This window comes from Micropterus salmoides, unplaced genomic scaffold (genome assembly GCF_014851395.1).
Source record: "Micropterus salmoides isolate LMB-PRFRI ecotype aquatic unplaced genomic scaffold, ASM1485139v1 Ms_hic_scaffold_6, whole genome shotgun sequence".
In the NCBI taxonomy this organism is placed as follows: Eukaryota; Metazoa; Chordata; class Actinopteri; order Centrarchiformes; family Centrarchidae; genus Micropterus; species Micropterus salmoides.
Window position 1 is genome coordinate 21,432,407 of NW_024044348.1, and position 21,016 is coordinate 21,453,422.

At 38.9% G+C, this 21,016-nt stretch overlaps 2 protein-coding genes across 4 annotated transcripts; both read left to right on the top strand.

Moving 5' to 3' along the window:
• Positions 1-532: 532 nt before the first annotated feature.
• Positions 533-11,299, top strand: rab27a (RAB27A, member RAS oncogene family). 2 transcript variants are annotated; one of them, XM_038701702.1, is made up of 6 exons: positions 533-754; positions 7,636-7,804; positions 9,320-9,405; positions 9,546-9,649; positions 10,044-10,167; positions 10,942-11,298. In XM_038701702.1, the coding sequence occupies exons 2-6, from the start codon at positions 7,652-7,654 to the stop codon at positions 11,135-11,137; spliced, it is 663 nt and encodes a 220-aa protein (XP_038557630.1). In that variant the 5' UTR covers positions 533-754; positions 7,636-7,651; the 3' UTR covers positions 11,138-11,298. The 2 variants fall into 2 exon arrangements, with proteins under 2 accessions (XP_038557630.1, XP_038557631.1); XM_038701703.1 differs by lacking the exon at positions 533-754 and having other exon boundaries at positions 7,643-7,804; positions 10,942-11,299.
• A 2,881-nt stretch (positions 11,300-14,180) lies between these two features.
• vrk3 (VRK serine/threonine kinase 3) lies at positions 14,181-20,887 on the top strand. Of its 2 annotated transcripts, none has more exons than XM_038700890.1 (16): positions 14,181-14,241; positions 15,205-15,428; positions 15,520-15,678; positions 15,836-15,958; positions 16,083-16,247; positions 16,402-16,542; positions 17,624-17,667; positions 17,849-17,915; positions 18,331-18,415; positions 18,515-18,617; positions 18,735-18,827; positions 18,911-19,043; positions 19,369-19,486; positions 19,650-19,708; positions 19,801-19,937; positions 20,383-20,887. In XM_038700890.1, exons 2-15 carry the CDS (start codon positions 15,206-15,208, stop codon positions 19,935-19,937), a joined length of 1,650 nt encoding a protein of 549 aa, XP_038556818.1. In that variant the 5' UTR covers positions 14,181-14,241; position 15,205; the 3' UTR covers positions 20,383-20,887. The 2 variants fall into 2 exon arrangements, with proteins under 2 accessions (XP_038556818.1, XP_038556817.1); XM_038700889.1 differs by lacking the exon at positions 14,181-14,241 and adding an exon at positions 14,515-14,585.
• The last annotated feature ends 129 nt before the right edge of the window (positions 20,888-21,016 follow it).

Here is a 21,016-nt window from a genome sequence, read left to right on the forward strand (position 1 = left end):
TGATCCCGATTCGTTCCAGTTTACTGATTAATATTTCCTGATTTATTGTGTCAAATGCTTTTTTAGATCAATGAATATCCCAACTGTTATCCTCGTTTTTACTGGTTACTTAATGGGTACAATATTTCCCTCTGAAATGTAGTGGAGTCAGAAATAAAAAGAACCAGAAAATGTAAATACTCAAGTAAATTAACGACCTCAAAATTGTACTAAAATAGTAAATGTAACGTTTCTTTTCACCACTGAAATGTAACGTTAGTCCTGTTTGTTACTGGTGGCTGTCAGAAAAAAAATAGTGGGGGGGGAACTAGAAAGTACAATATTTCCCTCTGAAATGTATTGGAGTAGAAGTATAAAGTAGCATGCAATAAAAATACTCGAGTAAAGTAACTTGAGGAGCTTAAATGTTCTTCCCCCCTCTGGTTGTCAGGGTTTAGTAACGGCTGTTGTTTCCCCTTTAGCTAACTACAGGGGAAACACCAGCCGTTAGTACTACATGAGCTATCTGTGAGTAAGTTAATGTAACAGCCGTGAGCGGCGTGAGGAGGAGCTGTTTCTCAACAGCACGACAACCCCGGAGAGGGAAGGTGGTGTTCAGTGTTAATGAAGTTGGTCTTATGTCAACTAATGGAGCAGATGCGACGGAGAAAGTAAAGTCTGCAGTTATTCACCTTTCAGAAACGTCTTCAACGGTCACTTCTAACCACTATTTTAACACCACGACACAGTGTGCAGCAACAACGCCCCGGGGCTGGTAAGTATGTTAGTTAAGTTTGTTTCCAGGAAATGTCTGCCGAAGAAATGCGTCTGTAGCATCTGTCAGGAGTTAGCGAGAGTTTTCTTTTAACTTTAATTAACTCGATTGTTTGCGTTAGTGCGAAACTTGGCAGTCCACAAACTGCTTTTAAAATTCACGTAGTCAAAGACCGTTAGCGTTGGGAAACATTTTTACACCTGCTTTATCCTCTTCTCACAGTTGTTAGCTTTTTCCACACTTGCTCAATAATTGTTACAGACCACTGTTTCTACTACAAGTAAAAAACAAGGTTTCCCTCAGCAGGACTTAAAGTTATTAACATTTATCAAAGAGCTCAGCCATGTTTGGACCCATGTAACGTTAGGCTGCAATATTTGTGACAGAGGAAGCTGGGAAGTTTACATCCAGTGTGGTGTTCTTAGCAGGATCCATATCTGATTATTTGATCACCAGTCAGAGCCACATGAGGACCAGCTGAGGGCCATTAGATCGTTTATTGGTTTCAGTTAATCGATTTGAGTGTTAATTTGTTTGTGTCTCAGTTGCAGTTGCCTTACACTGCCTGGTGCTGCTGCTGCTGCAAGTTATTTTAATGACTAGACAGTTACCAGCCTGCATATTGTCCATATCTGATCACTTGATTTTATTCTGAGATCCTTGCACTTCATTATAGTGTTACACTTGTGCTGCACCCTTTCAAGTTTATGGTATGTGCATATCCGGATTTTCCAGAGGAGCTGCCGGGCCTCTTTGTTGGACAGCTGCCCAGGGTGGGTCTTCCACTTCTCCCTGACAAATGATTAAAGCTGCTTTTTGTTTGCTGGTCTGCATGGGTGGTAGTATTTGCCTGGCAAACACAGCTAATAGGTTAACTCCCACTGCAACAAGATATATTAAGGTACTTGTGCTTTATTTAAACTTTATCTAAACAGGAATGCCTCCATTGAGATAAAAAAAAGAATTATTTCAAGAGGCCCTGGCCAAAATATGCAGAAATAAGTATAAGCTACAGACAAACAGGCAGATAACAAAAAAATGCCACACAGTCAGAATTAAACAGAAATGCAGCTGTTAAACGTGGTGTAGTCCTGTTTCCCTGTGAAAAAACTGTTTCTCACACTCATATCAGCCGATACAGAAATGGATTTTATTCATGAAGTCATAGTGCAAAAGCTGGTACAACATGGGTTCATGTATTCAGGCATTCTTGTACTAAGGTAATTAAAGCAACATTGTGTAAGATTTGGTACATAAGAATTTTTTATGATTTCATTACTAATGATCAAAAACTAGCAGGTCGACAACTTTGCTAACACAGCCAAACATTAAGTGTGACAACGCATCGCAGTATTACTTACTCGTCCAAGAGAAAGAAAGCCAGCTCGGCATCTTGTAGCCTTTCATTTCACGAAACTCTCGCCAGTCTTTTTCTCTTCCTCGCGTCACCGAGCTAGCTTCTATATTGTACATCATATACTACTTCTGATAGCTAGCTTGCTGAAGAGTTTTGGTGATGTGTGACATGGTGCTGTAAAGCATTATACCGTTCATCATGCACCCTGGGCCGCAGTGGCAATGACAGAGATGCCATTCTCCCTATCATAAGTCAGTGTACCATCAAAATGACTTTGACGCTGTTAAGCTACAATTCCTACATAATGTTGCTTTAAGAAGTTTTTAAAAGAAGGCCGTGATAGTCAGTTTATAATAGGGCCGCACTCTGGGCCAGATTAACCCACTAGGGGGCCACAGGGCAAAAAACGCACTGCGGGGGACCTATTGAATACAGTTCTTTGATCAATATCATCAGTTACATTAGTTCAGCGAGCTGCCAAGTGCATTTTTAAGATCTACTTCTCTGATCAGAAGGTGTGATATTGTTACACTGTACCAGCTCACAAACTTTGTTTAGATATCAGAATTGGTATTAGGAGAAAACATTTTAAATTGTTGCATTTAATGTTTCCAGTAGGACAGCTGTACTAAGTGACATACTCCCATTAAAAATAAAACCCTAATATGTTAGTTGCCAGTAAAGCAAAATAGTTGCTGATAAAGCTGATATTGTCTGAAACACTCAATACTTTAATATATTGTTGCATCTCTATGAATTAAGAATAATATACACACCTCTACATCATTCTGTCACATGTCAGGATAATCATCAGTTGTATGTTTCTGTTGGTGCGGTGCCAGACATTGTTTTTGTTGTTGTTAATGATGCCAACAAATTTGGTTAAGTTAAGCGTCACACTTAGTTTTAGACTGCTATTTAAATGCTGCTTTCCACTGAGAGTCTTAAGCCTGTAGTACAACAGGGCCCCGCTTGTTGTCTGTTAAAAGGTTCTGGGAAACATGAGACTGTCCAGTGTTAATTCTCCTTAACCTAAATTAGTTGAACTCGCCTGCTTTTCTAGAGCATAAAAGGCAATTAGGGAAAGTGAATATATTAAGAAGGTAATTGGCAGACCATGCAACCACAGGATTTACAGCAAAGAAGTCTCAGAGAGGTCTTCTTGCCAACTTTTAATGCGTTCTTAATGTCAGCTCTTTTCCACCTCTTTGACATGAAAGCAGTGTGATTACATTTCAGTTGGAGAGGTCTACATCCAGAATTGTAGGCCAGGTAGGGTCATTGTTGTTTCAGGAAGGTTTGTGTAAGGTGGTAGTGAGGATACGACTTGTTCTTTTTTGGATTGTTTACTGCACTCAGCTTTTTCTTGCCTAACACAGCGGAAGATCATACTCTGCCATCATAGCTCACTTCCTTTTTACAGCTGATAGGACTGCAAAGTCTAAAATGACCAATAAATATTTCTGTAGCATATTTCATACAAGAAACGCAGCTCAAAGTGCTTTATAATAAAGAAACACTTCACATGCTTCATATGAAAAGAGACATATAAAGAACATAAACAGGGATAGGGTGCCATAATTAATGCAAAATAAGATGGAAAATTAAACACACTTGATGATAATAATAATAATAATAATAATAATAAAAATCAAGATGAAAAAAATAAATAGAACATAAAATTTTAGTTTTTTACAGAGCTTTGTGTATTAGGCATTTACTTTACTTTCATTAAAACATTCACTTAATATTTGCATCATAGCATTATGCTATTTCTTGTTTTTGATTGGCTCAATGAGGTGTCGTCTGATTAGCCTGATAATAATCTGCAGAAATCTGCTGACACACTGCATCTGCAGCGGTGTGGTTTTGCTTGACTGCATCATTTCTGTGACCTGTTTTCACTGGCACAGAAATCATAAAGTTTTTCTGCCAGGGGTAGTCAATAATGTCAGTAACTTGGGTAAAGCAATGTTTAATCTGAAATGAGAAGGAGTTGTGACAAAGTTAGAAAAAGTACGCTGTATGGCTCCTTAGTGTACATTTTTTGTTGACGTATATTATATTAAAAAGTATGAATAGGCCACCTTTTTTTTCACAGGAGACACTTGGACTTGTCGTAGCAGGAGAAGTTCATGTGTTACTAATGAGCGATGCATCAGTTTCATTAATCGTCCAATTAGCCAACACGCACAGTGCCAGGACCCTCGCCTAAATGTGATGCAGCCATACTTAATGTTATTAATTACACCTGTGCTGTGACCTGTGACAAGCAATTGCCAGTTTATTAGGTACACCTAGCTCAAACTAATGCAATCTACAGAACAGGAGGTGTTTGTTTATTTCAGAGCTCCGCTGTCGTCCATGCAAATGAGGTGGACAAAATTTTAGGAACATGGCTCAGTACAAAGCAATACAGTTCAGCAGCACCACAAACTACAGCCTCCAAAATGATGAATGAAAAGTGTCTTTCTTGGATGTTGTTCCAGACTGCATTAGTTTTAGTTATGCATATCTAATAAATTGGCAACTGCGTGTACACACATCAGTGGGCCTTTTTGAACAGAAGATAAGAGGAATGTTGTTTAATGAAAGATCAAATGTGGCAGGAAGTTGTAATTTCTAAGCTAATTAGCTGATTTGCGCGGATATCATGATGAGAGCAGACAGACTGTATCTTTACAGTCTCGCTCTGGGCTACAGTGCTTAAGAACCTTTTTATAGCGGGTATGTGCCTCCCTAATGGCTACATCCTTTTTCTTTCATTAATAACAGAGTGGGGTAGGAATTTAAAACACAGCCATCCAACCTGAGCTTCTTTTAGCAGTCCTGATGGAAACACCTATGGCTTTTGAAAGGTATAAATATAAACTTTGTTTATAACTTTTAACCTACCCGAGTCAAAACAGACCCACAAGCAGGAATGTGGACTTCATAGTTCTGGGATTCGGTGGTCTTCACTCACCGTTTATCAGTGCTTGTGGCAGCTGTTTCTATCATAGTGCATTTATCATGGATATTGATTTTGCACGAGACCTTAAGCTGCTTACAGCTCCTGATCAAAGGTTTACTGGGGGTTACAGCGTAAGAATGTAAGACTCGTCTGAATACTTTTCTACACACTGGTCATATGATGCAACTCCGCTTTTTTTCTTAAAATGTTTTGACCAGGATTGGGCAAGTGAAAATGTTTCATCCAGTAGGTATCATAGTGCGGTTCTCATTCTCATTGTCTAAGTGTAAGAAAAATGTGCCCGTACACTTTTTAAAGTCCTTTAAAATCAACTTGTAACCCAAAATGTGTACAACAAGCTATTAATCTGTAGAGCAAAATTACAACAGCTCTCTTTCCATAGTTATAGTGAACACTAGACAGAGAGTTGAGTGTTGTTGAGTCTTTTTTGGTTTGTGACTTTGGCTGGAGAGAGACTGAGGAATTTAAAATGCTTCCTGTCACTGTGTCAGCAAGATGAAACCGCCCTTACGTTACACACATTAGTCTGCAATGCCATCAACTGTACAAGTCTACATCTGGAGGTATTGCATAATATTAGGAAAGTGTAAAAAATTTTTTCTGTATTTCTAACTCAAGCAGTGACTTAAGGTTAAACTACACAGTCTGCACCAAGCCTGTTTAATTTATTCCTTTTAAGTTGTGTGGGAAAATGTGGAAAATGAATGCTAAGCCTACATCCTGTCACTGACACATTTTCTCTGGTACTTCAGACTATACGAAATACGAACACAAACTTATTTCCACATAATAACTGTTGCAGCATTTATTGCAACTACTTTTTGTGTTACATTAAGTGTGGGAAGATCTCCCTGTGCTGTGTGTGTGTGTGTGTGTGTGTTATTGGCTTGTTGTACCAATGTAATGGGCTTAGAGTATTAGTGTGGTTAAATCTTAAGGTTTGCATCTGTAGCAGGACATGATGTTCCTCTCGTAAAGACAAATATCCTGTAGCATTTGCTTTTATGGCTGTTGTCAGTTGACCTGCAGCATAGTGAGGATGGAAGTCATGTAAAGATGAGAGCCAGTACTGCAAGTAAATGTTAAATGCATACTGTTAAATCAACCAGTTGGACTGGAAAGACGACATTTGCGCTCTACAATCCTACTGTGTATTCAACATAGTATAAGAAGTTTTGACTGAATGATCTTCAGTAACTTGAGAGAAGAGATCTACACAGCCGTAGTGTTGCCTGATTGGCGCTCCTCTCACGGCTGTGGGGGTATGTACTGGACTGGATTGACTCACTCTCCCTCCCTCTCCTGTTAAAGTAGGAAGACTCACCCTGTTATCATTGTCATTGGTGCATGGAGGTTATTCCAAGCTTAGCTTCATCCAACTTAAACAGGACTAGACGTATAACCAGTCAAACACCGTGTGAGCTTGTGCAGGGCCTTGAGTTAACCGTGGTGACTATATAGTGCCCTCAAGACATCCCCACAATGAATGGCAGGGTTCCCACACGTCCTGGGAAACCTGGAAAAACTGGAAAACCGTTGACCAATTTTCCAGTCATGGAAAACACATGGATAAATGAGAGAAGTTTAAATCTTGTGTTGTCCTTTAAAATTATTTTAGCATTACGTTGGAGTTGCTTGGTTAAGATGCGGAAGCGTTGTGAACACACGAGTCACATCACACGGTAGCACAGGTTGGATGCCATTAGTTGAAGTGACAGAAACTTTTTAGTTTTATTTTGCTGTCATTGTCTCTTCAAATGCAATTCTACATGACATGACATGAAGCTTTTTAGCCGTAGCTCACAGTGGGTTGTAAGTAGCTTCGTTAGTAAAGGGGCTAACATATGGTGTGATGTGATGATATGGTTTGATTCAATTTTCTATTGTGATGCGTTACATTACTTTTGATATTTGCAAACCTTGGAAGCAGTCCCAGTTTGTTGACTGTATTACACTTCCATATCAATACACCAAGTTTGTTTTTTAAATGAAATGTGGCATCATGACAGTGATTCAACGGACGTACAGAGGGTAACATCAGAAATAACCTTTTGTACTGTTACACTGCATTTGGGCTAAGGACCACAGTGATTTTAGAAAGTCAGATCATCACTGAAAATGTCCTGGAAAAAGATTTCTAGTAAAGGGCGTGAACCCTGGATGGGGAAAAAATTTGTGTATGTATATTTTTCTTGTCAACAAATCTCATGAAAAGACCCAAACCGGCATTACTTTAGTCTCCTCCTTAACTCTCTCGACCTTCCTTACCCTGTCTGAAATCTTTAAAAACTGGCTACAAATATATAGTGCATTTCTTGGGGACTATTTGCAGGGGCAGATGAGTACACATTTGGTGTGGAGTGAGTATTTACAGCAGCACAACTGTATGGCAGATTGATTGAAATAAACTAATATTTAGCTTTACAGTTTCACTGTCTTCACTGCGTCAGTTAGGGAATAGAATAAATACAGTTTCATTTTGAGGTTTATTTCTTTGCCAAATAGTGTGACTGTTGTTTGACTTGAGTTGTTTTGGTTGTGTGTTTTCAGAAATTAAGCACTCGCTATGTCTGATGGGGACTATGATTACCTCATCAAGTTCCTAGCCCTTGGTGACTCTGGCGTGGGTAAAACGAGCTTCCTCTACCAGTACACGGATGGCAAGTTTAACTCCAAGTTCATCACTACAGTTGGAATAGACTTCAGAGAAAAAAGAGTGGTAAGAAAAACGTTTCTCAAGCCAGCCTTGGATTTGTTGGGATTTTCCTTCATTCATTACTTCAGTAAAAGCACACAGGGATTTCATGCTCCGCACTTCTGATGTAACAGTTCCTTGTGTCTATGTGTGCTACAAGCATTTATGGCTTTCTAATTAGGGGCTTGCATGCATTCCCACACCATTAAGTAACTCTTGTGACAAAAGACTAATCATGGATGTTGCGACAGAAGTAATGACTAATGTTGGTGAATGGCAGGCAGCACCCTCCTTAAGAATAAACACTTCATACCATTAGCAAACAGCTGAGCAGTGTTCGTATTTACTCAATATTCACTCTTTAATGCTGCTGACCTCCAGCTCAAACAATGTATATGTATAACGAGATGTCCAGTGGTCAGAGGCATACAGCTGCTAGCAACTACTTTTAAGTGTTTTAAACACAATGTTTAAGCTTCAACATGTTTCAGTAGCTGCCTTTGCTGGCTACGGAAGAGTGTTTATTGCCCCCCCCCCCCCCCAAGAATGACGCACTGTTGAATAGATCAAAGGATAATATCTGAATGAATTAAAAGTGCCGTGAAATAAATTACTTCTTGGCAGTTAAGTCTGAGGACTTTATAAGTTACTACCCAGACTGTGAAACCTCAATTACAAAATTTCTACAAGCAGCCAGCGTCCAGCTTACCACGAAACACCTGATTAATGCTGCTGCTAATCTTTTATAATAAACTCAAATCAGAGAGAGCTTTTTCATGTGTGGATTAAAAATGTTTGGAAATAAGCCCAAATAAAGTTGTTTATCAGAAAGGAGATTTTAAACCACTGAAATACAAGTAATTGTAAAATGTAATTGTTGTGGAGGAATAAAAGAGATATAAGGCTGATAGTGGATGTTTTGATTATTACTGATTATTGGCATACAGATCGAAAAAACAAATGTTCAGTGACAGCATGCTTGCACACACTATGACCATAGACTGTGTATAAAAAGACTATGACTCACACTTAAATATACGAATATGCATAGTTATTTTATAGTTACCTTAATCATTAAATGTGTATATGTACATCTTATTTTTCTCCTCTGGAACCTTATTATGCTGCTGTCTGGGCCAGGTCACCCTAGTAAAAGAGAACACTGATCTCAACGCGTCTTACCTGGTTAAAGTTGGGTAAAATAAAAAAATAAACGATGGCATTTGGTGTCTCTCATCAGAGACCTATTTAGATTTTTTTTTTTTAATTAATTAAATAGAGCAGCTGGATGGACGTTGCCAAGCATGTCTAGTCATTCTTGTTTTGTTTTTTCTAAACTAAACTCTATTTTACAAGTTCCCTCTTTCGAGCCGTCATTAGCAACAAGCTGTCTTCACACCACACGTTCGATCCAGATCGAAATTTTATGTTTTTGTTATTAACTATGTTGTTGACTGTTTATATCAGATTTATGATCGGTTAAATTTAGCGCAGAGAACATCCAGTCACTTTGACTTCACTTGTCTCTGTTTGACTCAGGTATACAAATCAACGGGTCCAGATGGATCTACAGGTAGAGGACAGAAGATCCACATGCAGCTGTGGGACACTGCGGGACAGGAGAGGTACATGAAGCACTTCTGCTAACGCTTTCTCACCTTGCTCAGCCCTGGTCTTGTCTTCAAGTTGTTTTCAAATGTGTCTTTTCCACTATTAATTACACTTTTCATGAAGTGTTTTATTTGTCTTTTCTGAATGGTGTCAGGTTTCGGAGTTTGACGACGGCCTTCTTTAGAGATGCAATGGGTTTCCTCCTCTTGTTTGACCTCACAAATGAACAGAGTTTCCTCAATGTCAGAAACTGGATGAGTATGTCCTCTGATATATCACAGTAAACATACACGTATAGTCATTAAACTGATGATTCTATCAAAAAAAATAGTTCAGATTCAAGTGCACAGGAGATTTGATATTAACTTCCTTGTTGACCACCGAAACACTTCCAGTGATTGATGACCAAACACTTGTAGAATTGAAACAAGGATGTAGTTAGACCCAAAATATTGTGTAATAAATGTGTAATCTTCCAGTTATTAATAATTCTTTTTGACCTGAACTACTGCTACTACTGTGCTCAGGTGTCTTATTTCAGGTGAATATAATACACAATATATAAAATAATGCCTCTATCTTTCTCAGAAGTTAAGATAGTACACATTAAAACAGGGCTAATACATAATAAATCGCTGAATGTGTCTTTCAGGTCAGTTACAGATTCACGCATACTGCGAAAGTCCAGATGTCGTTCTGTGTGGCAACAAATCTGACCTGTCAGATCAGAGAGCAGTCAGTGAAGAAGAGGCCCGTGAACTGGCAGAGAAGTACGGGTATGTCTCAGGTTTGATCCATCTGTACATGAACCTCTCCCTCAAGTGTTTGTCAAGAAGGCAGTGGCTGCGTTGTTTGCCAAAGTCTGTGCAGGAGAATGTCACATTAAATTGGTCCTCCTCGAAAAGCAAATATTTGTGCACATTTGTAAAAATATCCTGCTCTGTCACTATTAGACACACCTTTTACTAAAAACACAGATATTGCACTGTAACAAATGTTTTACGACCTTCAAGGGAAGAACAAACCTCAGCATTAATTATAACCCAAACCTGACTCTGCTGGACTGTATGTGTTGTTTCTCATGATTGGTATCTTAAACTGTTTAGCCATTCACCTGTTATTCCGTAAAGTTTTCAAAAACAACAGTGTCCAGCTGTTAAAGGTTCAGTGTGTAAGGTAATAAAATCATAATGGTTCATTATGTAAGGTCTTTATCCACTGAAAACATAGTTACGGATATTATATTGCATTTCTGTCAATACATCATCAAGGAAATGACTGAGCTGATTTATATCGTCAGTAGGAGTGAATGGGTTTGGGACTGAGCAACACAGAAGGCTGGGGAATGTGGAAAGTATTGAGAGAAAGACTAAATTTAGATTAGAAATTAGACAAATTAAATTATATAGATAAAATATAATTAAAATTTAAATAAATAGTATAACTATTTTTTTCTCTTCACCTAAACAATTGTGTTGTATTGTAACTGGTAGCAGCAGTCTGTGCACCCGTGTTTGATAACAAACAAATAAGTATTTTCTTCAATGCAGAATCCCATACTTTGAGACAAGTGCTTCAAACGGGCAGAACGTCAGCCTGGCCGTGGACGTCTTGCTGGATCTCATCATGAAGAGGATGGAGCGATGTGTTGACAAGTCCTGGATCCCTGATGGGACCGTCCGAGCTAATGGACCCACGAACCCAGACCTCTCACAGGCCTCTGATAGGAGCAAATGTGCATGTTAGACTAATGATGAGCCATTTTGGTGATATGTCTGTGTTGATAATAGTGGTGAAAAAATAGGAAGATAACCAAGTTTAACATACATACATACATACATACATACATACATACATACATACATACATACATACATACATACACATACACACATACATACATATGTGTGTGTATGTGTGTATAGTTATGTGCCCATAGCCCCACCAACCAGTGCATTACTGATGTACTTCAGTTCAGAGTTAAGTGCCTTTTTGAACATGGGCATTTCATTTCAAGTCATATAATGGGTCTTTTGAATAATTAATTAATATTGAAGTGTGGGATATTTATTTGTTATGATGCCTAGCTGAAATGTCCGATTTTAGTCATCAGCTGGATAAGCTGATTATATTTTCAGATAGAAACTTTGTGCTCCAAGTCGCAGTGAAGTGAGCCCTGCCAGGTGTGCTATAAATATACTGTTAATACGCTTTACTTGCTTTAAGGTTAGTGAAGAATTACACTGCAGTTAACTCAAGAAAGAAGCCACTTCTGTTTTTCGTTCTACAGTCAGATAAACATTCACTGTGATACCTGCAGTCACGCTTTGATGGCAGAGAGAAATTTGCTATGGATGTAGAAATTTAAGGTCGCCAGTTATGTGCTACTGATGCTCTACTGAATGTCTAGCTACAATCTCACCGGTTTAATGGACACTTAACACTCATGTTTTTTCTTTTCTAAATTGATGTGCTTGTTTGCCTCCAAAATGTGAATTAAGGAAGACAGTTTGAATAAGTACATAATTTCATAATGTACAGCGACACGTTTGGCCAATTACAAATACTGATGCTCAGTAGTTTGATAAGAGGAATAAATGTGTCATAAAAGGCAAAAGTAAAAACTGAGCAGGAACTCAGGTAATTCATACTGCTGTATTAGAGTCTCAAAGCAAAAAATAAGCTTGATATATTTTAAAGAAAGAAATAAAAATCCCTGTGATGGATTGGCGACTTGTCCAGGGTGTACCCCGCCTCTCACCCGATGTCAGCTGGGATTGGTTCCAGCCCCCCGCAACCCTGTACACAGGATAACCGGTTGAAGAGTGAGTGAGTGAGTGAGAAATGTAAATGCAAAAAAAGTATCTCTGGTGCATTTTTGGACTGTTTGAAAAAGGGTGTTATTTGACTTCTAAAATCTATTTGGAGACATCTAATGAAAGTTCAGTCAATTACATTTTAATTCAGTGCTTCAGGTTTAAAAACATTATTCTCAGCAACTATTTAGAGATGTTTAAAACAACTGCCTACATGGTTTCTGCTGCCTCTCAATGAAATGCATACAAATTTATGATTCTCATAAAGAGCCCCCATAGAGTCAATCTGTGTCAACATTGAGTAACCATCATGAATTTAGTCCCCTGCATTGCTCATTTTTTAAATCATTATTCACTTGTAAAAGTGCCTTCACACCTTATGCCCAGGCCCTAGGATGATAAAAATATATGAGAATATTTGTCATTCCAGGGGGTCCCACTGTGTTTTATAGGTAATGGGCCGCCTCGCCTGAAACAATGATCATTTTTGCAGCAGTAATAGAAAATGTATACATTTTTATGAAATAAAACAATAAACTTCAGGGTAAATTAGCCGAGTTGCTATCTCAAACAGCAAATCCTCCATTTTAATAGTGGCTATTGTTTAGGCCGTTGTCTACTGATTTAATATAAGACCAGATGTATCAGGGTGAAACCTGAAAATCCAAGCAGTACATGTGGTGAAAAGAGCTGTTAGTGCTAGAGTGCCGCTCCACTGCTGACCTAACATTACAGGATGGAAAGTGTTTTGTTTCACGTATTAAAGTGACTGTGTTAATTAGGCAGTGCACAGTAGGCTGTTGAAAACTCGTAAACCCAGATTTTTAGTTGGCAAAGATATAGTCATTAAGTTTGAATGCTCACCCTTTCAGATCAGTTTATAATACTATATTTTATATTTTCCAAAAATGAAGAAGAGTATTTACACTTAGTAAAACACTGAAATGGTTTTGTAAGATTGTTTGTTCCAACTGTATTTAATAGTTTCACACACAAATCCCCATTATTTGTATTAAAATGTCAATTATACCTGTATAAAAAAGTCAATGTGATGTTTTAGTTAAGACACCTGAGTATTTTTTTTCCTACTCACTGATTCACAGTTCACAGAAAATCCATCACTAAAATTGTGTTTGATTATATTAGTAAGACTAAACTGAATAGTTCATATTTCAACTTGTGCCATACAGTTTCAAATGCAAAATATGTAAATGATGTCCAAAAATAAACATTTTATTTATGTATTCCTTGAAGCAGCATCTCATTTTATATAATCAATCTTCAAAATGTGGACTGAGTGTGGGTATAGGTTCAACTGTGCTTCAGCATTTTGTGATATAACAGCCTAAATTTGAAATGCTTTTACTAATTTATGTGCAAAACACATTTAGCTGACGCTTTTATGCAAAGCGAAAGCGATGCAATTGCTGTACATGTCAGAGGTCGCACGCCTCTGGAGCAACGAGGGTTAAGTGTCTTTCTCAGGGACACAATGGTGCATGTCTCCCAGTGGGAATCGAACCCATGTCTCTCACACCAAAGGCAAGCATCTTATCTATGCGCCATCACCATAATGGTAATGGTAATAAAGTTAATAAAAAATTAAAGCAGTGATACATATTTATTTCAGTCATCGTAGATTTGTCTACCGTTTAGCAGGAGACTATTGCTGCCGATTCTAAGATCTGCTGTACTTTAGAGACTCTTGTCTGTTAACGTCCTTAAATGTCCCGCAGATTAAAGTGCACGGAGGTTTTTCATGATAGTAATTCCAATTAAATTCTTGCTTTAATGTTGCCACTGTTTACATATCCTTTTAATCCATTCGGAAGTCAGACTACATCCTCATCATCCTCAGTTGTGGAAAAAGTCCAGTATTCTAGCTGATTGAAGTTTTACCTGAATGTGAGAAAACATCTTGGCTGCAGCTAAACTCCTGCAGGGGGCAGCACCTCCCCGCACAGCTCCAACTACAGGAGCGTAAACCGGTGAAGAAGACCACACAGGCTGAGCGGTGCGGGAGTGTTTGTAGAGGTATTTCAGACACATTTGTTTTGACAACTTTCTAATTCCCTGTGATGATATGTTTTACCCAGGCGCCAGTTTGACTGAAAGCTAAGTCTCAAAACCAGCAACAAGACGACACTTCAGTCTGAAACTCACCAGTTTTTAAAGTGTTTCGCTTCAATATTCACGTTAGTTAGCTAGCTAACGTGAGGCTATTTGGGCACTGCATTTTTTCTCAACAGAAACTAACATGTTGAAATAACTTAATGTAAAAAAAACACACACGAGCTTTAGCTCAAATGTTTTTCTATTTAAATGTCGAGTTCAGACTGTTTTAGCTGGCTAACGTTACCTGAACCAGCTGATTCAAGGTACAAGGTAGATTTAATTAATCATCATATAACATGAGGGTTGTAAAATGAAATTCCGTTTGTAGTTCCCTTCTGCTACAAAGCAGAAAATATTCACAACAATCAATTTCGTTTAGAATATTGCTTAACTTATCTGACACGAGAGCAGAATGACATTTGGTTTTAGCCAGATTGTTTTCTTTTTACACAGTTTTTAACGGAGCTAACGTTACTTAATAAAACGTCTCATCTCGTTTAATGTAACGATAGCCATGTTAGTTAAGCTGGACATTATGGGAAGAAGAAAATTTGACCTTGAATATGTCGCTGTCGATACAAAGGCGAAGACTTTGGCTAATGCATCTCAAGTTCACTAAGTATTTAATACTGATAAGTGATAATTTCCTTGGCTGTGACAATTACATTCACACAGTGAGTGTGAGCATCCCTGTTGACCAGTCTGGGTTAAATATGTACTGTGGATGATACTTTTTGAATTGATTTATGCAACTATTGTATAGCAAAGCATCATGCACTCTGCAACAACAACTATGTGTGTGTATTTGTCTGGTAAAGATTGTGGAAACACACGATAACCCCCAGAGAGATGATATTATAATGTGTGTCTTTACTTTTGCAGAATGCCTTTCCATTTCTGCCCCCAGTGCGGGACAAAGTTGCAGCCTGGTTTCAGATTTTGTCCATCGTGTGGGGAGAAGCTTCCCTGTCTTGTTGATGAATCTGGACCTGGGAGCTCGGCTGCGTCTTCAAGTCTCTCTCCACCCAGAAGGGATGAAGCAGCAGCGTCATCAGTTAAAATAAGCGTTGCTTCAAGCACAATTTGTAAGCCCACGGAAAGTGAGGGTAAATATCTTTTGTTAGGAGTGTTATCCATAGATTTGAGAATTTGTGTGGTTATAAACTTTTGGAAATTGAAATTATTTTGTTTCTACAGCTCATACATGTATTAACACAACTCCAATCACAACTCGTCCTGCACTGCGAAAGACCCGTAACTCCCTTCGTCTGGACAGGGAAGTTAAATTCAACATTAAAGATGCTACTCCACCCGTGGTGCCCTCCACTTACCCTGCCGGAGATGACCGGATTGAGGGTAATTAAAATGGTCCTGAAGCAGCTACTCTAATTTATTTGTTACATTTTCTGATGACATGTGAGGGAAGTGAGTACAGAGACATCAGTGACTATCAGCGTAAAAAATAATTTGACAGCTGATGCCTGTCTTTGAAACAAATGATTTGTATCAACAGATAATGGTGTTGGATTGGTTGGAACGCCACCAAAGCAGCACACAATCACTTTTAAACTCGACGCAGAGGTAGAGTCAGCTTTAGGGTCTTCCTCTTCTCCTCTTGTAAAATCCCCTCGACCTGGTGAGCTGAAACACTAAACATCTGTTTTATACATTCCTTATGAAACATGCAGTGTGTCTCTCTCTCATTTTCTGGCGTAATCTTTCCTCTCTTCCCTTTTGATTGTGGCTGGATCCACATGCAGTCAGGGGAAAGGCAAAACTCTCCAGCCCTGCTGCAAAGCAGGTCGAAGAGGAAAAGAGGCAGACTGATAAAACAAGTAGGAAAGCAGAGGAATCAACGGCAGACAGCTCTCTTGTGACTGTCTCCTCCCCTGTTTCCTCACCAATCTCCAAGTCTCCTTTTAAAGGTGAGCAAAAACTTTATTTATTATTCAAGGGGATTTAGTGTAAAGACATGTGAAGGTGTCCTGGTGGTTGGTTCACCTAAGATACACACTCTGTAACTGTGATGTTCCTGATTTGATTCAAGTCACCCTCCTCTCTCCTTATGTTTTCTTTCAGGTAAGAGCAAAGGCAAGAAGACAAAGCTTTGGTGCGCTGTGGAGCCGCTGCAGGAAGGTGAGGAGGTGACGGACACAACGGGCAAGAAGTGGAAGCTGGTGAAACTGCTCAGTCAGAGTGTGACAGAGCTCATCTACGAAGGTGAGACTGTGCACATGGCACTCTGGCTACATCAGCACTGCTATGTTTTTGTTTGAAAACGGAGACCTTTTGCTACGTTTGCCCCTCTGGTCCAGACTAAAACGGCGTATCCGAAGACCTAAAACAGAGAAGTTTGAAACCGCTGCTCACCCTGTTTTCATTTTACAACCCCCGGGGTAGTGTATTAGTGCAGACAGACGAAAACGGAGGACTTTAAAAATGATGACGCAGACACTCGACCCAATGAAAAACCACGGTAAAGCCTGCCTCCGCTTTGTTTTGCGATTAATTCAGATCCTGTTTCCACTGACTCATTTCACTTCACAGTAATAGCCGGCCACCTCATAGTGTCCCTCTGTCAATATCAGAGCTTTCTGATGTAGGTTTTCAATATGAAAATATAAGACATTAAGGGCTGTAATTTTGAAAACCTACACCATCTGATATTGACTGAGAGACACTCTGAAGTGGTCTGCCATCACTCTGAAGTGGTCTGCCATCACTCTGAAGTGAAATGAGTCAATGGAAACAGGAGGGTTTCTTGAAACATCAGTCTGAATTCACTGGAAATAACATTTTTTAGAGACTTGTGTAGTCTTAATCATTTATTTAATTAATTATTTCGTTTCTGCCACACCGATTGAATACTACATTATTTTCTCCAGATGCTTACTTTTATTTTGAAATCTACTGTGAAAACGATGTTACCATAATGCCTTGAAAATGCACGCATTGTAAAACAAATTGGAGGCAGACTGACTGTTTTTGTTCTGGTATTTTTATTAAAATATTTTGTACTGTGCACAAAACACTTGTTCTGTGCATGTTGCTGTTTTCCACTGCCATAGTATAGATAGATAATAATAAGTGAACTAATGTTGACTCTGTCGTTGACAACATCGCTTCTTTTTCCAAAATAGAAAAATGATGTTGTCTAACCTGAGTTTAAATGTCTTAGGACCAGTTAAAGCAAATCTTTTAAACTTTATACTGTTGGCCCTAACAAAAATTTAAATGAATGGTAGATTAGAGCCAGTACACAATTGAATAATATCAGTTTGTCCCTTTCATTTTTCCACAGTTTCACAATCCAGTTCCAAGGAATCAAATCACATCCTCAAACTGGTAAGTCACTCACAGTAAATTTCATGGTTTTCTGTGTACTCCATCCAAAAATTAATTGTTGTTATTATTACGACTATCCCTTTTGTATTCATCAACAAATTGAATGTTTCCTGTAACCAATACTTCTCCACTCCACTCTGAGTGGGATCAATAAAGTTTATCTTGTATTTGTTCCTGTTAGGGAGCTAAAGATGGAAGAATCTTCAATGAGCAGAACTTTCTGCAGAGAGCTGCCAAACCTGCGTCTGGTGAGGGTTTAGTATGTTTTCTTTTTATGGTTAGCACCTCACAAATTGGAAAGATTAAAGGGTCACTCATGGAGCTGCAGGTAAACCCTGACTAACTATTTCTGATGGTTAACTTTGTTAAAACAAAGGTAGCTGCAGTCTTTATCTAGCAGTTGTTCAGTGTTTATATTGGCTGTAACAAGTCAATCAAAAGTCTAAACTTTAACAGCTGACAAATAGAAAATAGAAAAAACTACAGTATGAAATAGAGCTGGGCAGTGAGAAGAATCTCTTTCATTTCACAATCCAGTAAAAACAGAAATGGAGAAAAACTTACTCAACAGGAGCATCATCGTGTCACCTTGAACTCTTTAGATGCAATTCTGACTATCCACGTGTGTTCATCCTCCTGTCGAAACATTTTGTCTCTCTCTAGTGGACAAGTGGATCAAACAAAACAAGATGGATTTTCTGGGGATCCCTTCCTGTGTTGGCTTTGGTCCTCATGCGGATTCTTACAGGTGTGGAGAAAATAAATTTTTTTAGGTTTGAATATTTACACATTATATGAAACAACATTAACTTGGGGCTTTGCTGTATGTCGTCCTTTTGTCTTATAGGTTTCTGATTTTCCCCAGCATGGGTCAGTCTCTCCGGTCTGTCATGGAGGAAGAAGACGAGCTTCTGTCTGAGAAAGCTGTTCTTCAGCTCGCTTGTAGAATAGTGAGTGTAAACTTGTTGTTTTTCCAGACAACATTTAATCTTCAAGTCATAGTAGAAGTAGTATTTTACCTAAGTCACCATAAAATGCACAGGAAACTGATTTCTTTCTCCTTGCAGATAGACGCGCTGCAGTATATCCATTCAAACGAGTATGTTCACGCCGATATTAATGCAGAAAACATTTACATCAAACCAGGACAGAAATCACAGGTGAGAAAGTAACAAACTGCAGTCTCTCAGTGATAGATGATTTAAGTGTGTTTTACACTGACCACTCTTTGCGTGTGTGCTAGATATACTTGGTAGGATACTGCCATGCCTTCAGGTACTGCCCAGGTGGACAACATGTGGAGTACCGTGAAGCCAGCAGAACGCCACATGAGGGCACCATAGAGTTCATCAGTCTGGACACACATAAGGGAGCAGGCGAGTCACTTCCGCTGATTCCTTGTTCCACTAACGGCAGCAAATCACATGCCATTTCACTCTATAAGCTGCTGCCAGATTTACTTCCTCCCACAGTCCATCTGTTTTGCACAGCCGTCAGGCACACGCAGAGGCTCCACTGAGTAGATTTTTTTTTTCCTGAGAAGCTGATTGTATAAAAGGTTCTTTCAACATTTGACTTGTTTCATCATGAAAACCATACAAAACTGGGTTATATGTACATCTGAGGTTTGTTTTGTGGTGGTGTTTTGTTAGGGTAAATATGGGAAAACATATGTTGTCGTATGTGTGTGTGTCCACTCAGCTCCATCTCGACGCAGTGACCTGCAGTCTCTGGGTTACTGCATGCTGCGTTGGCACACGGGGACGCTGCCGTGGACCGCCCTCACTAACCCGGACCAGGTCGCCACACACAAACAGAGGTGAGAGAGAGTTTATCATTAATGGGAAGACCACACACATTCGAAACACCATAGAAATACTGAATTGTATCACATGCCTGCTGCAACACAAACCTCCATGGTATACAAGGTAGTAGTACAACACAAATAAAATGCTAATTACTCAAAGAAGTTCTCATTGTAGGTACATGGAGGACGTTCCTGCGCTGTTGAGTCACTGCTTTGGAAAGAAGAGAGTTTCCAGTGAGTTCAAAAGTTTGTTATATAACGTAAAACAAGTGTGTGATTATGTCTTTGTGGCTGATTTATTCCTGTCTGTGTGGGTCACTGCGTAGATGCATTTCAAACCTACCTGACTGCAGTGGCGGCTCTGCAGTACGCTGAGCAGCCGGACTACTCAGCGCTGAAGGCCGGACTGAGCGCCACTTTACTGCAGCTGGGGGGGTCTCCGGAGAAACCGCTCAGTTTTTAAGTGAGGACACTCCAACTGCATCTTCTGGTTTTATATCACAGGGTTCAGACACACACAGGGTTTCAGTTTCCAGAAAACCTACTCTGCAGAATATTTCTATTTTTTTATTTACCTTGTTCTTTCACCATGAGTAAGAGATTCAGCTCCACAGTGTTGATGCCTAAAGCTTTTGGGCTGTGTATTTTTGTATTATTATTTTGGGCTACATATTGTATTTTGTTTCACCTTCATATTTCTTAGCATTTTTTATGTGAAATAACACTTATTTTTTAAATTAAGAGACATTTTGGCCTTAAATTCCACATTTACATTAACTTCAGATATTAGGGTTGTAAACAAGCTGTACTCAGTACACAAATAATTCAGTTGAAAGTGACACGAATTTGAAACGTTTGCACTTTGTCTGTGTGATAATATTCAAATGTCTTCTGTGGTTTATTTTCAGAGAAATGGAAGCAAAAGAAGACAATTGAAAGCTGGACTGTTTTTTAGCTTGTTTGTATCACACCGCTTGTTTTATCTGTGATGTTTTATTGCACTGAAAGCAGATTGTTGTCGAGTTCAGCGTGTGTGAAACACATCAGGTTAATGGGTTTTGATTGGATCATCATTTGAAGCATTCATGTCACTGTTGGGGGTTTTTAGCATTTCAAAGGCAACTTGAATGGGAGAGTGATACAAGTTCACAAGTTTTGATGCACAGATTTGGGTGATTTTAACACTTTGGTTAAATGTGTCAGTGTTCTTCTACATTTAATCTAATTTTAGGAATTTTTAGTGGTTGCTTTTTCCAACTGTTTGTGTGTTTTTAATGAATTTACCTGTTTGGGGATTAACACTGCAAATACTTGGTCTTTCTCCTCTTTGACCTGAACTTACTACTGTACATTTCCTTAAGATGAGGAAATGTTAATTTTCCTGAATAAAATGGCTGTATTTTGTATTCAAAACAGTGCCTCAGTGTCCTTTGACATTCAGTTCTTCAGTCTGAAAGCTGAAGAGCACCAGAAACTCACTGAGGCTCATAAGAAAACTTCTCGCTCGTAATATTTACTAAACCAGAGTCTGTCACAGTCCTG

Bases quoted from the DNA above. Each gene is read 5' to 3' on its own strand.
- vrk3 (XM_038700889.1), top strand. From the start codon at position 14,530: ATGTCGAGTTCAGACTGTTTTAGCTGGCTAACGTTACCTGAACCAGCT. The intron at 16,248-16,401 runs GTGAGCAAAAAC...GTTTTCTTTCAG, and splicing joins CTCCAAGTCTCCTTTTAAAG to GTAAGAGCAAAGGCAAGAAG. The intron at 17,916-18,330 runs GTGAGGGTTTAG...GTCTCTCTCTAG, and splicing joins AGCTGCCAAACCTGCGTCTG to TGGACAAGTGGATCAAACAA.
- rab27a (XM_038701702.1), top strand. From the start codon at position 7,652: ATGTCTGATGGGGACTATGATTACCTCATCAAGTTCCTAGCCCTTGGT. The intron at 9,650-10,043 runs GTATGTCCTCTG...TGTGTCTTTCAG, and splicing joins CAATGTCAGAAACTGGATGA to GTCAGTTACAGATTCACGCA. The intron at 10,168-10,941 runs GTATGTCTCAGG...TCTTCAATGCAG, and splicing joins GAACTGGCAGAGAAGTACGG to AATCCCATACTTTGAGACAA.